The sequence below is a fragment of the Ochotona princeps genome, chromosome 25, assembly GCF_030435755.1.
Source record: "Ochotona princeps isolate mOchPri1 chromosome 25, mOchPri1.hap1, whole genome shotgun sequence".
Taxonomy (NCBI): Eukaryota; Metazoa; Chordata; class Mammalia; order Lagomorpha; family Ochotonidae; genus Ochotona; species Ochotona princeps.
The window spans coordinates 21,480,624-21,497,266 of NC_080856.1; the positions used below are offsets into that span (position 1 = coordinate 21,480,624).

Genomic DNA, 16,643 nt, shown 5'->3' on the forward strand with positions numbered 1-16,643 from the left:
CCCCCTGCCCCAGTGGCGGCCCAAGCTAGATCTGGGCCAAGTCAAAGCCAGAAGCAGGAATCCTGAGTGTCAGGGGTTCAACTCCTTCCACTGCTTTCTCAGGCACATGAGCAGGAAGCTGCATTCGAAGTGGAACAGGCCTGATGCAGGATGCTGGCATGCAAGTGGCAATTCAACTCGATATACCAAGATGTCAATCCCCCTCATTTAATTCTTGAAAGCCAATCTTGAAGAAAAATGGCGGGTCCTTTCCCCTTTCTCACTAAATGTCAGACATATGGAAAGTGACTCATTGGGGAGTGAGCATCAAGTGACACCGGGTCGTAGAAGTGTAAAGTTGCTCACTCTCCCTTCTACTGAAGTTAAACTATTTCCTAAGGCCAGGGCTGTGGTGTACCAGGCTAATCTTCTGCCTGCTGGAACTGGCATCCCATATAGGTGCTGTCCATTTCCAATCCAGCTCGCGACTATGGCCTGGGAAAACAGAGGATGGCCAAAGTCCTTGTGGGGACCTGGAAGACGGAGTGAGCCAGCAGATAGAAAATTCTTGCTATAACTCTGCCTTTCACATAAAATCTTTCAAATTTGTTTTTCATCAGATCATTATTGTGGGGGTAGTTGGTATTTTCTTTATAATCAGTAGAACTTTTATACTAAAGTTTTTATCCTAAAGAGAAAATCTTCTATTTGCTTCCAAAGATTACCATTCTAACACTGTATTTGGAATATTCAATTAAACATTTTGGGAAACTGTTCACTTAAAGGATAATTTCAATTTTTTTTCTGATATTGTTAGAAAAATGCAAGCTTCTGTTACGAAGAAAATGTTTTTTTTCTGTGAATCATAAACAGTATTTACTGTTATCTACCTAGAAAAGCTTGCCCTGGAGAGGGGCGAGGGAAAGTTAGAAGAAACGTAACCCGCTGGCCCTTCCTGTGTCTCTCTCACCAGGTCTACCCCACAACGATGCGTGCTTTGGGGATGGGAACCAGTGGCTCGCTGTGCCGCATCGGAGCAATGCTGGCGCCGTTTATATCCCAGGTACAGCCAGTGTGTCCAGGGGGAGAGTGAGCCTGAGAGTTGGGGGAAGAGAGGACCCCAAGTCACCCAAGATTAAGGATGTAACCAAGTATTCCTGCTTGATTTGTGAAGCTGCTCAGGGCACCGTTTTTCTCATTGTTCAGTGGGTTGGGTAGGGCAAAAGAGTGCATTACTGTGACCTGGCTTTCAGCCGGTCCTTGGTAGGTATGGCTTCACATCTGGTGTTGGTCAGCTTTAAACTGCTTACTGTTGTGGGAGGAGTAAAGAGGAGGGCTAATACAAGGAACCGGAGCAGTGGAGGGGCCGTGGCTCGAACTCTGAGTTCCATTTGTTGTCCAGGCAGTTGGCCAGTTGGCCACGTTGAGGATGGAGCCTGAAGGTGCCGGGTGGCTGCACTGACAAGCAGGGAGGAGGCATTGCGCAGAAGTTGTATGACAGGCAGATTAAATGCAGACTGGAATAAAATTCAATGTGACCAGGAACCAAAGACCTTGTTTCAGGAGAGAAAATAGGGGCAGAGAGGATGGCCTAGAGGGCTGTGGTCACTGAAGAGCACCAAGCAGTGTCCCTCTGCACTGGTCACTCTCTTGTGAGTAGAAGAGAACAGAAATCCGCATGATTTGGTGGCAGGAATGAGGCTGGGTCACGGCTGTGTAAGAGGGCTGGCGGGGAGGCATGGTCCAGCAAGCAGGAGGGTTGGCAGGAACCCAGCTTCTGCTTTCACATGTTGTTTTGGGGCCTGGGGCCCTCAGTTCTCCTGAGCATGCATCTTTTCTTCCTGTCTGCCTGAAGACCAGCGTGCTGTGCTAACGTGCATACATGGGATTCCTACAAATCTGAAATACACATCACTCTTGGACTAGCTCGGACTTCCTTAAAAAAAAGGGGGGGGGGCGAGGGTGTCCAGCCCAGTTCTGGCCAGTTGTCCACAGTTAAGCTACATCTGGGGTTATATATAAAGGCAGAGGTGGGAAATGAAGTTTTCAAAGCGAGTAGTCATGGGCCAAGTAGACATTAATGTATATTTTAATTTAACAGAGCATTTTGCCTCTGGGAATTTTCTTACCTCTTGTGGGAATTTACATGTCTTGCGCTTTACAAAATATCTTCCTAATATTGTATGATTTTCAGAAAATAATCATAAAAGAGGGCAGTGAAATATTAAATAGTTCTGGATGACCAGACTGGGAAGCATGGTGTGATTCTCCAATTTAGGAACTGAGTTCCTTGTCAATCACTAGAGGTATTTTCCCTGGGTATTTGGGAGTGTTTATGTCTGAGGCCATGATGCTTTTGATGGTTTGTGGGTTGGGCACTAGGTCTCCTGGGCCATAGGACTCCGCTTGGCTGCTGCTTTGTGACCAAAGGTGACCAGAGGTGGTTATCACTCACCTTTCCATGCTGCTGTCACTGTAAAATGAAGATGAGCACTAACCTTCACTGTATGTATGTTCTGGGGATTATGTGACAATAACTGCAAAGCACTCAGCTCAATACTTGACAGAGTAAACACTCAATACCAGCTACTTCATAATGAACATCAAAGCTACATTACATATTTTCATAAGTGATTTCCAATGGAGTTAAGTTGCTGAGAAACTGTATATTGTCAGAGTCAAAACTGAACACTACCTCAAGTGGCAAGGATTTTAATCAGTAATAACTACAACAGTAAGGAAAAGAACCCAGAGGAAGTTGATTCCACTTCCACTGGGCCAGAGGTGACTAGGTGGTTTTTGGTAAAAATTTACTTATCATTTAGAATTAGAGAAACAGAGGCTCTTTCATCCATTGATTTACTCTCTAGATGGCTACAAAGGCCAGCCCTGAGCCAGGAGCTTCTTCCAGGTGTCCCAAGTGAGTGGCAGGAGACAAGCAGTTGGATCATACTCTGCTCCCAGGTCGTTAATTAGCAGAGAGCTGGATTGAAAGTGGAGTGGCAGACCTGGCATGGTAGCCTAAGGGCCAAAGTCCTTGCTTGGCATGCCCTGGGGTTCCATGTAGGCACTGGTTCTAATCCTGGTAGCCTGGCTTCTTATCCAGCTCCCTGCTTGTGGCCTGGGAAAGCAGTCGAGGATAACCCAAGGCCTTGGAACCCTACACTCGCATGAGACACCCAGAAGAGGCTCCTGGCTTTCGATCAGCTCACCTCTGGCCATTGTGACCACTTGGGGAGAGAATCAGCAGACAGAAGATCTTTGTCTCTGCTCCTCTCTGACTTTCATAAATAAACAAAATCTTTTAAAAGTGGAGTGGCCAGAGCACAAGGTGACACACAGGTGATGTGTCTGCGTTGCAAGCAGATTTTACTGGCTTTTCAATAACCCTGGGCCTGACTATTTCTAAGGCAGTATGAAGGAGGACGGGGGCTCATGTAGAAGTGAATACAAAATCCATAAAAGGGTATTAGTCCATGTGGACTCCATCTGTTTCTTAGTGGTGCTTACCAGTTGAGATTTCTGTTCTCGCACTGAGGAACTAGGGCCTCTATTTTCGGATGCTGGTTGGAAGAAACACTTTGTGTTGGCAGTCTTTCAGTTAGCTCTGGCAGGCCTTTAAGGAGCGCTCGGGTCTTTCTAGGGATCAGCTTTGAACTGTGAAAGCCGTGCCGCGTACGGCCCGGGGATCCACTCTGCAAGAGGCCCTGGGGAGGCAGGCTAGAGTTCGGAAAAGGGAGCATCTTCATCGCTGCCCAGTGTGGTTTTATGTTTGTGTTTGTTGAGTGACCTAAGAGGTTCCAAAGGCAGTTTTGACTGTGTATGATTTTTTTTTCACCGAAAACACAAAACTAAATTTGAATACCTAATATTTTAGTACTTACAAGTAAAAAAATGTAAATTGTTTAATGAAGTTCTTTGAACACCTCCGTGTACACATGGATGTACTTGACAGGTGTTTGGCACAGCATCCCATATGGGAATGTCTGCATTTAAGTTCCTGTTCATGCATGCCCTGGGAAGCAGCAGGTACCTAATAGCATGAGTGCTTGGGTTCCTGCCACCTGTGTGCGCAGCACAGACTTAAATCCAGACTGCTGGGTTCTTTCTGGCCTGTTTCAGGAATGTGGAGAGTGAAACCACAGACAAGATCTCTTGTGTTGTCTCTGCCTTTCAAATACATTGAAAATAATTTTTAAAATGTGTGTGTGCACCAAATGTTTGGAGTTCATATTCTATTTGAAGCCTGCTTTGTTTGCACTCAAAACATTGCAAATATTCAAGTGTTCTTGAAATGTTGAAAAGTACTTGATTACATATACTCCAAAAGCTACTTTTTAAATCACTTAATCAGTTCTACATATAGCTGAACATCTAGGCTGTTTCAGATATTTTCCTGTTATAAATGATAATCATGAGCGTCAGTATGCTCACATTTTTACCCAACTATGTGATCATCTGCCTCGGGTGAGTTCTCAGAGATTGGACTGGCAGATCAAGAGATCCATTTTGGTACACTGTGCTAAAGGTCTCCGAGAAGCTTGTATCAATGCTACTACTTAAGGTATCTTCCAGATGGTTTTGTTACTCTCAACAAAGGTTACTGCCAATCTTGCTGGCAATAATTTCTATCTCTTTATCCTAATTAATATAGCTTTCTGATAAGTGTTCAAGGAAATTGAGCTGTGAAGACATGTTCCTTCTGGAATTTTCTTTGATGGTAGAGATTTTATTAATGATTCCATCTCAATACCTGCTGAGGCATTCTGATTCTTCTCTCATGGCAAGTTTTAGGAATTTGTCCATATCTTCTTGACTGGCAAATCTGGTCACATGTAATTGCTCATAAAAACAACTCCTTTCTAAAAAAATTTTTCATGTTCATAATATTGTTACTTTATATTTGGAATGTCTAATTATTGGACAGGCGGGAAGAGGTACACTGCCAAAATGGTCACAGCAGCTGGTGTGGGGCCAGCCCAGACCCAGGGGCTGCTCTGGTTCTCCCACCTGGATTCAGGGATCCAAAACTTGTGGACATCTTGTGCTGCTTTGCCAGATGCATTAGCGGGGATGTGGAAGAGAAGCGGAACATCTGGAACTTGAACTGGTATGCATGATGGAAGATCAGTGTTACACGACACTTTGTGCACAATGCCACGGTGTCAGTTCTGGCAAGTTTTATTTGAAAGGTAGCATAGCACATACAGGTTGACCTTCTCCATGCAAGGTTTCAATGTTGACGACAAAAGTACAAATAATTGAGAATCCCTAGGAGGCTTGTACCACTGTTACCAAATGTTCTCCATCTCCTCATCTCATTGAGACTTTCATTTTTCCCAAGAAAGAGCTGTTTGGTTTTTTGTGTGTGCAATAGGCTTTTATCTTTTGTATAACTTTGTTTTTATATTCCCTTGAAATTCAGAATCAGCAAAGGAGTCATTGGTTACTGTCAGTTTAAATTGCCGTCTTCTTCCAGTATATCCTATATATCATTAAAGGTTGTATGTCTGTTTTCATTTGTTACATTTTAAATTCCTTTTCCTTGATCAATTGGTTCATGCTCAATTATTTATTTACCAATATTTATATAGCTCCCAATGTCTATTTCGCTACTGATTGGTCTACGTTTATTCAGTTTTACGCAACGTAGTCGAGATTTTTGATTTTTGAGATTTGTTTTGTGACCTACCATGTGATCTGTTCTGGACCTGTCGAATTTTCTATGTAAGTCCAACATTGAAGTAGGCTACACTTTTGTTCCATATTGATTTCTGACACAGGCGTTTCTGAAAATGGAATATTAGTCTCCTATTACTGTGTTCTATCTGGGGCACTTGAGTATGTCTAGGGGTATACTTATCTACGTTGACTCTGATTGGCCGCCTCTGACCCACTCGTACCTGGATATGTCTTTCTGTAGATTCAGGAAGGATTTCTGTACAGAGCTCTTTGAATGTGCTTTTTATTCTGTTGGGACTCTCAAAAATCCCACTTAAACTCCAATACATTGAATATTTTTTCCTGTAATGCTATCCCAAAGCTGAATTGTTAATCCTGATTCTGTTTTCACCTCTGTCTCTGAGCCAATTCCTTCTTTTGTATTCTGCTGTGGATGCATTCTATCACATTTTAAGTTTTGCTTGCTTTTTTTTTTTTGTTCTTTAGCGTTAGGGTAATTTTCTTTTCTTTTTTTTTTTGTTTTGCTTGCTTTTTAGCTCAAGGATCTCCCTCTCTGGTAAGCCTGTTAATATGCTGTTGGATCTGTGTCCTTTTGAAGTTCATTTTATTAAAAATTACCCATCTTTGGAGATTTATGGAGAAGAGGAGGAACAAGTAAGAAAGATCCTGCAATCTACTTGGCTACAGCGGCAGAGCTGATCTGACCTGAAGCCAGCAGCTGCTTCTGGATCGACCATGCAGGTGCACGGTCACCAGAATTTAGGCCATCCCTTGCTGCTTTTCCAGACCTTAAGCACTAAGCTGCCCCCAGTTTGTTAATCCGTATTTCAGTTTCTTCAAGTATTTATGAATCTTAGTTCATTCCTACAGTAGGTTTGACACCTTATTTGACCTGTAAGGTTATGGTTTCCTAAAACTTACGCATAGTTGCTGGCATATGACATCACCTATGCACTGAAGCAGTATTTCCCTAGTTTCATTATCTGACCTTGCTGCCATTGTCCTTCTAGAAATTCTAAGCGATTTTGTTTTCTGAGCCTATGAATACTGCTATCTCAGCATTAAGAATGTGCCTAGTTTAGGATTGTTGCGGGTAAGCTGCTATTGTGGTGTTACTGCTACAAGCCTAATTTTCCATGTTCATGGTTGGTATGTTGCTTAGAATGAAGTTCAGAAGTTCATCAGCCTCTGCCGGGGACTATGTTAGGCACAAATGAATGGTCTTCTGGTCACCAATATTGCAATGGTACATCAACAGCCCAGCAACATTCAGTGAAAGACAGAAGCCGCATGCTGTTGGCTTACTGCTACTGAAGTAGACTTTTAGCCTGAGGCTGCTGCAACTAGCCAATGATGTTGATTGGGGTATTAATCCACTCCGCTTGGCTACAGGACACCAGCTTCCAGTTGCACTTGGACAGGCAGTAGGTGGTTCTCTGCAATTCCTTTCATTATGTAAGAAAATTGTGGGCAGGGACACTCTTCTACATACTTTTCAAAATTCGAATACTTCTTGGGGAAAGGGTGATAATATAATTAATAGTATACATATTAAATATATTTGAATAATGTATATTTAATATTATATAATTGTTAACTTGAAGAGCTAGTTAATTACTCTTATTTCTGCTTGAAGCCTGCGAATTTTAGTACTTCATAACAGACCCAAAAGAAGGTCCTGCAGTTTTGGTTGTTGCAGCCATCTAGGTAGTAAATTCACAGGGATGGAAAGATAGATCATCTAAATTTCAAATTACCTGTGTGCTACAAACAATGGAACTTGCTGTCTAAATTTTATACTGTTTGGCCTACACTAACAAGACCACTGTAATGTTGTATACAAGATGAGTTAGCTTCTATTAGCATATGTGTTTTTCTATACTTATTTTCATTCAGCTGTAAAGAACACAATGTCATCCTTTATGGATTATAGATTTCCTTCTATGCACATTTTTCTTCAAAATGGCACTGAAGGAAATGAGGCTTAAAGATGTCAAAATATTAATTCACTCTTGATCCACAGCTATAGGTTGTAGGTACATAGCTGTGAAAATGTACACATAACTGTTTTCCACTAATTTTTGTCAGGATATATAAGATCCACTTCATTAAGTGGGTACACAAGTGTTTTCTTGTTAATTCATATTTTTATTTGTCACAAAACAATGGAACACTGGACAATGCGTGCAAGTGCTGCACTTAAGTTTCATTCTAGCGCAGAAAGAATATAGGAACGATACCAGGATTAATGCTGTGAAAATATGCAAAACAGAAAATACACACCTCTACTGTTGGGCAGGGACTAAGGGAAGGTTGGGACCATACAAGTATGTCTGAAGCAAAAAGATTTTATCTTGTCTACTGGATAGTTTGTGATCAAAGGGTTTATATAACTTCATTTTGGCTGATCTTTAGAAATTTTCATCTGTTTAGACATCTCTACATATTTCACTATTTTTTGTTTGAAAGGCATACCTGCTGGGTGGTCTCATGTGGGTGGCAGGGCCCAAGGCACTTGGCTATCTTTGTTGCTTCTCCAGGTGCGTTAGCAGGATGTTGGGTCACAGTGCACAATGGACTGCCAGCACTGCTGCTGGTTGCTTAACATGCAGCACCAAGGCACTATCCCCTGCTACCTGTCTAGTCAGCTCTGAAATTCTACACAAAATGTCTCCCACCCCCATCTAAGCACCTTTTGAGTAAGAGTCCCTTTGTTATTTGCAGGTTCTAATGAGTGCATCATTTTTGGGAGCCCTGTGTCTCTTTTCATCTGTCTGTGTGCTATGTGCCATTTCTGCATTTACACTCCCCATTGAGACCAAGGGGCGGGCCCTGCAGGTAAGTGGCTCAGTAAACAGTCTTAACTACCCTTTTCTCAAAAAACACAGAACTTGGTCTATGCATATCCACATTTGTGGTGATGAAATGTTTAGTGGGTTTCAACTACTGTCTGAACTGCAAATTATTTTCACGCAGAGGGCACCAAAATGGTTTACTTCAAACCCCTTACAGCAGAAGCTATACTCAGAAGCAGTGGCAACATCTCAGCCTCCTCCCGTTTGGATAGAGGTCCAGCTTCCTTTAATACAGTACCTCTGTTAAGAACTCGTTGCCAACCAATACAGGCAGTCAGAAAGTAAACAGACGGCTCATATACACAGGGTATCCTAAAAATATACCTCCTTGGGTGGTTAGACTCTGACCCAGCATTCTAATGTTTTACCGTTTTTACCACAAAGCTTATGTGTCACGAATGAAGCAAATGTGTAAATGATGGTGAGAATCATTGGAGCTTAGATTGGATGCTTGGTCCTGAGCTCCTGTTGCTGAATAGGATGCAGTGGAGTCAGTGACCGAATGGGGCCTGCTGCCTCTCCCTTGATAGGTGCACACAGGATGCCTCCAGTGAGTTAAGAACAAATGGCTTATACCTGCCTCAATGTATTTTCTCTAGTTGGAGTTATATGAATTATTACCGCATATTAGACTTACCATGCAATGACCTTAGGGCTTCATTTAGTTTCCTGGCTTAGAAAACGGCCGCCTCAGTGAATGGGACCAGATACAGATGAGGCATGTGCTTCCTTTACACCAGTCATTTTATGCAATTTCTGTATACACACCAGCTAAATTCAATCAAGATTCTTTTTATAATCTGCATGACAAGCAATATTTACCTGTAAGGGCTCCTTGTTGATATAGGTTGAATGATTTTGTAGACTTGATAGTGGTCCTAAATATTACACCTCCATGTTGAAGTTATGGTATGGACGTATCTCTTGAAACAGTCCTACTGACCATATGAAACCATCTGATAGACCTAGGGATGTGTCTAAGAATAGGCCCAAAAACTTAAATTTGGGGGGAGGTTGTCTGCACATGTGCTAAAAAGTAAGTTAATGAATGATTTGATAATGAAACAATAGTGTAAACTATACTTCAGAAAATGCTTTCAGAATACATTTGATGAACCAAAATAGTGGTACAAGTATTTTTCCTAATGCCACCTACGTTGAAGAATACTTTGTGAACCTGAAAATGGGATAACTAAGATCCAACAATTAGTTACAAGTTGTATTTAAAATTCTGCTACTGCCTTATGTGAGTATGAATGCCAAATGCTTTCTAAAAATATTGATTCAATTGTTTCTCTTTGCTCAGCAAATCAAATGAAGATCTGTACTGCTGTGTTGAAGAAAAATGCCTCCCCCTCCCTTTTTTTCAACAGACTTGCATATCTTAACATTCTACTTCTGTATGCTACCTTTGGAATAAATGATTATGGATTAACTGGGTAATTGCTCTTACTTAATACAAAGAACATGGACTCTTTTTCTGGTTGACTCCCCAAATGATTATAAAGGCTGGGGTTGGGTCAGGCCAAAGCAACATATCCAGGCCCCCCACTCAGTGGTAACAACACAGTGATGTGAGATGCCACCACCACCTAGGGTCTGTCTTAGCAGGTGTCAGAAGCACGTATCTGGCCCAGGCATCTTAAGCAATAAAATTGGAAAAGAGTACGAATGGGAGAAATGGAAGAAAGATAGCTTTTCTTCCCTTGATCACCATCGCTTACACAATAAATCAGACGAAACACATTCTTAATATTTTCTTCTGCAGAACCCAAACAAGAACTTGCGGTTGTATTACTAGGCTTTTCTTAGAGATCTGTGAGCTACATGGACCTTCTGACATTGTGATTTTGGACCGTAAAGACATCACCTGGTTTTCAGGCTGTAAGTAATTGTTTTTTTTAAAGATCCACTTATTTTTATTACAAAGTCAGATATACAGAGAGGATGATCTTCCATCCGATGACTCACTCCCCAAGTGAGCCACAACGGCCGCTGCTGCGCCGATCCGAAGCTGGGAACCTGGAACCCCCTCCAGGTCTCCCACGCAGGTGCAGGGTCCCAAAGCCATGGGCCGTCCTCAACTGCTTTCCCAGGGCACAAGCGGGGAGCTGGGTGGGAAGTGGAGCTGCCGGGATTAGAACCGGCGCCCACATGGGATCCCGGGCATTCAAGGCAGGGACTTTAGCTGCTAGGCCACACCGCCGGGCCCCAGTTCTTCAGTTTCAGAAAAAAGATTTCAGATGCTAAGAAGTCTATTACATTTGTAGGGTTAGAGAACAACCCACTACAAATTTTAATTGAAAATCTCAACCCTCAGCTTAATAGCAGTTTGTAATTTACTGAGTTAGTCAAGCATATTTCCACATTTCAGAACTCTATGTATGGGAGGCCTTAAGATTTTGACAACACTGCTTGAAATCCAGGCTTCAACCAGATAGCAGCCAATAGAAGCATTAGTACTTGGGCCCGACGGCGTGGCCTAGCAGCTAAAGTCCTCGCCTTGAATGTGCCGGGATCCCATATGGGCGCCGGTTCTAGTCCCGGCAGCTCCACTTCCCATCCAGTTCTCTGCCTGTGGTCTGGGAGAGAGCAGTCGAGGACGGCCGAAAGCTTTGGGACCCTGTACCCGCCTGGGAGACCTGGAAGGGGTTCCAGGTTCCCAGCTTTGGATCGGCGCAGCAGCGGCCGTTGTGCTCACTTGGGGAGTGAATAATCGGATGGAAGATCTTCCTCTCTGTCTCTCCTCCTCTGTGTATATCTGACTTAAAAAATATATATTACAAAGAAAACCCTTAGTACTAAATAGGAGAAACCTAAGGGCAGCAGTATGTTTTTCTTTTGACAAAACTCGGCATGTCCCAAAATGGATTAACTGTCCCTACAATGCTTACTATTTAATTCAGCAAAAACTCTTTTTAAAGATTTATTTATTTTTATTGGAAAGTCAGATATACAGAGGACAGACAGAGAGGAAGATCTTCTGTCTGCTAAATCACTCCCCAAGTGCCTGCTATGGCCAGAGCTCAGCCAATCTGAAGCCAAGAGCCAGGAGCTTCTTACAGTATCCCATGTGGGTGCAGAGTCCCAAGGCCTTGGACCATCCTTGACTGCCTTCCCAGGCCACAAGCAGGGAGCTGGGTGGGAAGCAGGGCAGCCAGGATTAAAATCAGTACCCACATAGGATCTTGGTGCATGCAAGGCGAGGACTTTAGCCACTAGGCTACCGTGCCGGGCCCAACAAAAACTTTTTTTTTTTAAGATTTATTTATACACTCTTAAGTCGGGTTAGCAACACACACTGAGTAACAGAAATAAGGCAAGGCTTAGCAGTCACTTACCTGTAAGCTTTTTGGAGCGTCTTCCCAGATCATCAAAAGGTCAAGACATAATTTAATAGAAAGGATTATGGAACTGTAATATCTGTACAATAGATTAACTTTCTGACATTTCTAATTATCTAGTCTATGTAACAGCCAAAGCATCTATTTGGAACTTTTTGTATACCAGACCTCCTTAGCATTGCTGCTAGTGAAATGCCTATGATTACATAGTGAGCATCACTATGGAAGCCTGTCCTGCAATATCCCGATTTTGTTCTGGCCAATCCCACTTCGAGGTCTCATGCCAAGGGTAAGAAATACTTACTTTGGTTGATCTGCATACTCCATGCTCTCCATATTTCCACTGTCATAAGAGAGTTTGCAATGGAAAGACTCCTGGCTGCAGTTTTCTGGCTAAGTTAAAGGCAATAGAACATGGGCAAAAATAATACATACTCAAGTATTCTGAAAACATGGAAAAGAACGTCACAACAGTCTTTCTCCCACAGCACATTTGAAAATGTTGGGGGACCCGATTTTGCTAAGATTTTAACTTAATTCTTTGTAAAAACTAATAGAACAAAATAAAACTAAAATCTATTCAAAATGTATTGGCAATTTTTCAAAAATAGCAATGATTTCTGAGGCTCCATTCATGTAAGTAAAGCTGCAAAGAGACTTATAACAGTCCAGTCTGTCTGCCTTCAATGGAGTGGAGACCGGAGTTTCTCCTTCCACGGCAAAATCCTCAAATACTCCAGATATTTATTCCCACTTCCCTATTTGCTGCTTTTCAGGCTCGTGAAATACCTAGGCTGGAATGAAGAAATTTTGCCAATATACTTATCAAAGAGCCCCCCTTTATGTATTAAAATTATAGGCAAAGGAACGCAGAGGTAATAAGGGAAATTAGTTTCAAATCACAACACTATTCCAAAATTCTTATGCTATTTCAAGTATAAATTCACATTTAAGATTTATTAAAATCAAAATCTGCACTCTGAACTCCAAATTAGTTGAAGCTAATAGCCTGTAGCCTCACATGTCCTCCACAGTAAGTTAAAGCTTCATGGACGCTGGGATTTGTGATCCAACTGGCTAGGAGTCCCCAGCATGGCATTGTGATTTATTGTACCTTCATCTTAGATATTTATAAAAACCACCAGTTTACAAACGGCCATGAAAGACTTTTAAAACATGAGCTCAATTTCATGAATTAAGAGAGCTAAACTCATGATCATGTCTGGATAATGGCCAATTAGATCACCCAATTTCACTTATAGCAATTACAAACAGAAAATACTCAGTTTGAACTTGAAAATCTTGCTCATATGTCGTGGTTTACTTTCTTGATCCAAACTTTGGATCAGGTCTCAAGCAAAAGTTCCCCTTTCCTTGTCTCTCTAAATTCAAAGCACAGCCACAGAACAGGACTTCAAAATGAATTTGTAAATGAAGCAAATGTTTGTATACTCACCCTCCTCACCTGTACAGTGGTCAACTGCAAAGCATATTTTTTTTAGCAGGGAGAAAAAAAACTTGGGAAGAGCAGACAGACCCAGCAGACAACAACTGCATGGCCAGATGCTGATGTAAAACTACACTTGCCTTTATTATTATGGTGTCCTTGTGTTGCTTATTGCCAGAAAGATTCAGATGCTTGGCATCTGGGGAAATGGTCGAGTTGAAATTAAGGAAGTACCAACTTCCGTCACGTGGTCTCTTCATTCTAAGACAGTCATCAAAAGTGATTACTCAGTAATGGAATTGTGTAGCTGTTAGACCAGTTATCAGCCCCAAATCCAGATTAAAGTTTTTGGTCAGAATTGAGTTATCAGTCTGTGTGAGCTGAGTTGAAGCCTGCTTCAATGATCCTGAATTTTAGGGCATCCTCTCTCAGCATGGCATAGTTAGGCTTCTTTCATGGCTTATTTGTGTTCGTATCCAATGTAGAGATGGCTACATGGGCTCCACCAGGGCACACACACCAGAGCTAAATGATGTCACAGGATTTAGAGACCATTACAAGATGATACTTGGAGAGAGGAAACAGACATTTGCTTTGAACATATTATACACAACTACAGGAAAGATGGTTTTCAACTATGTTCATTTAGCAAAAGATAATAAAAACACTGACCCAGAAAAAAATGTGGCACAGATTACTGATAATTTAGATAACATACATTCTGAGCCAGAATGTCTACCTTAATGTTCCCTGGTGATGATTCTCAAATAACTTACCTGTGATACTTGCGTTTAACGCATATTCTGAGTATGACACCACAACCTACAAGAAGAACTTGCATGATGCGAACAATAAAGTAACTAGCCAAAGCAGCATGACTGCTGCATTGAAATGAGGTAAAACTATTTGGAAGTCAAGCTACATATTCAAAACAGTACTCATCATAGTGCAACACATCTGGGAAAACCAAGCAAGCCTTTTTAACAATTCACACATAATTGACATGAACAAGATCCACGTTTACATAGAAACTATGACATAGAAGTATTGCTAGTAAGTTGTTTTATTTATCTTTAGCAATACGTGAAAACTCAATGTATTACCCACAAAATATGCTCATTTCCAGAAGTAATGCCATTTGGATAAAAGCAAGTCCTCTGTGTTTCATTCACGGAAGGTGATAAAATTCACAACATTCTTTCAAGTCAGCTGCATATGGACTCAATCATCCTAAAGAAACAGTTCCCCCAAATATTAGTTGTAAAATATTATTACTAAATGCATACTTTCGCAAACTAAAAATATTCATGTGTACTTTGCCAAACTTTGAATATTATGACAGTTCTGTTGTAATTGTTTCTCCTTTGACAGTTCATCAGATCCTAAAAAACAATTTGCAAAAGAAACAAATGTCAAACCAGCTGAGCTTGGCCCAAAGAATTTGCTGTTAACAGATAGGATTTTGTACAAGACCATAATTAAATGCAAAATTAAGTCAAGTTCAAACTTTGATGCTCAAAAAGAATAAAATCAAAAAGAAACAAAACACAACAATGGGGGGGGGGGAGAAGGGTATAGGGGATGCAAAAACAGATCTCAGGGGAAAAAAATGACATCACTATACCTTCCCCCAGGTGCCTGCTCCCAAATCTTACAGTACATTTTCATTCCAAATATCAAGACAGATGAAAACCACAAGAACTAGCCCCCCCGTGGGGAAACATATTTAATGCCCAGGATATATCCCGATGAAATTTCACATCAAAAATGGTGCACATTTGAGAATTTTTACTAAAAGCCAAACTTCCAACAATGAGGCTTCTTTTAAAAATATCACACCTGCACAGCTAACACAAACAAACCACACACAGACAACACAGCTAAATCAAACATGTGCACACATAACTTCCCTCAATGGAAGAAGGTAAAGAAAATCTAGAATTGCTTCTAAACAGCACTTGAAAATCTGCTATAACACACACTTCTACAGACAAGATAAAAACAAAAATCAAACATTGGTTTTCCTGATTTTTTTAATACAGTTGCCACCATACATGATATACAATTAGGTGCCATCTTAATAGCATCTAACCTATTCTTTTGTTGTACCAGTCACCACTCTGGATAGAACTCATCATTACTCATGTTCATGTGTTGCTCTCACGTATAGTATACTTAACTCATTTGCTTGGGCCATAATTAATGGGCAGCGGTATTGAATTTTCTAAACATGGATCAACACACATTCAAACCACATCAAATTCTCAACAAAGGGTCCATACAAAGTCTATTTTCTTTCTTTAGTAGCTAATCACTCCACACTGGTTTTTAAATTCAGGGAGCAGGAGGAATGTCTTTTATGTTGATGAGTCTTCCTTGCTACTATCTCCCCTCCTTCCTTTGTGTTCATTTCCTGCCTTTGTTCCTTAATAAGTTAAGAGAAGGGGTTATTAAGGAAATCAAAGTCCAGCAAACATCAAAAACAAGAGATCAGAGAGGTCACAAATTCTTCTTGGTACTGTTGTTAAATGATTGACAGCTGTTTCGGGAAAACAAATCTAAGTACCAGCCACATGCCAGCGGTGCTGCTTATTTAAGCAACTGACGCTCCTCGATGCTTTTCAGGCGTTTCTTCCGGGGCTGTACAAAGTCATCATCGGAATCATCACTAAATTTATTATCTTCAAATTCATTCCCGAATTCTAGTTTAGGAAATCTTTTTTCTGGATAAAGGTTCTTTAGAAGTTCTTCAAAATAGTTTTCAAGTTTTATACCAGCGTTAGCTACTTCTGAATCAGGCTGTTGGAATAAAAACAAATTAAAAAATAAAGACTGACATTTTAGGCAGTCAATAACAAATAACTAGCAGGGTCCCCCCACGTGAACTTATGGCAAATGCTTCTGCATAGTACTCTGGGGTTAGACAAAGTCTGCTAAAAAGTCAATCAGGCCTGCATGTCTGGATTATTGTAAAAGGGGAGGGTAATTAATGGAAGGACTAAATTGTGAAAGATTAGTGACATGCTCTCAAACAGGAAAATATGGAGCATTCAATGTAAAAAGCTGCACTCTGATGTGCAACATAGAATACATAGATGTGTAACATAGAATACAAGCTAATAATCTAATGCAGCAAGTCTGACAAAAGGTGAAACAGACTGACAGATGAGAAATTCTCAAGTTACGGCTTTTGGGCCATCAACATGAAAAAGGAATACACAGTCTGCCAATGCTGTATTTTAAAAAATAATTGCAGAGGGCTGCGGGAGAGGACGTCTAGCTCGGATCCCGAACCCAGTCCGCCATGTGCCCATGGCTCATGGCGGGCTGGGCCCG

The 16,643-nt window shown here is 41.2% G+C and overlaps 2 protein-coding genes across 3 annotated transcripts in view; one reads left to right on the forward strand and one right to left on the reverse strand.

The window, feature by feature from the left end:
• The window catches only part of SVOPL (SVOP like), a 46,228-nt gene extending 36,313 nt beyond the window's left edge, over nt 1–9,915 (forward strand). The window contains exons 13-15 of the mRNA XM_058681466.1: nt 953–1,042; nt 8,386–8,499; nt 9,823–9,915. Coding sequence (XP_058537449.1) covers nt 953–1,042; nt 8,386–8,499; nt 9,823–9,834 — 216 coding nt within the window. The 3' untranslated portion in view covers nt 9,835–9,915. The remainder of the gene's footprint in view (nt 1–952; nt 1,043–8,385; nt 8,500–9,822) is intronic.
• Nucleotides 9,916–15,797: 5,882 nt separating this feature from the next.
• Nucleotides 15,798–16,643, reverse strand: part of TRIM24 (tripartite motif containing 24) — an 84,891-nt gene continuing 84,045 nt past the window's right edge. For both annotated transcript variants that reach the window (XM_058681320.1, XM_058681319.1), the window contains exon 19: nt 15,798–16,106. In XM_058681320.1, coding sequence (XP_058537303.1) covers nt 15,897–16,106 — 210 coding nt within the window. In that variant the 3' untranslated portion in view covers nt 15,798–15,896. The remainder of the gene's footprint in view (nt 16,107–16,643) is intronic.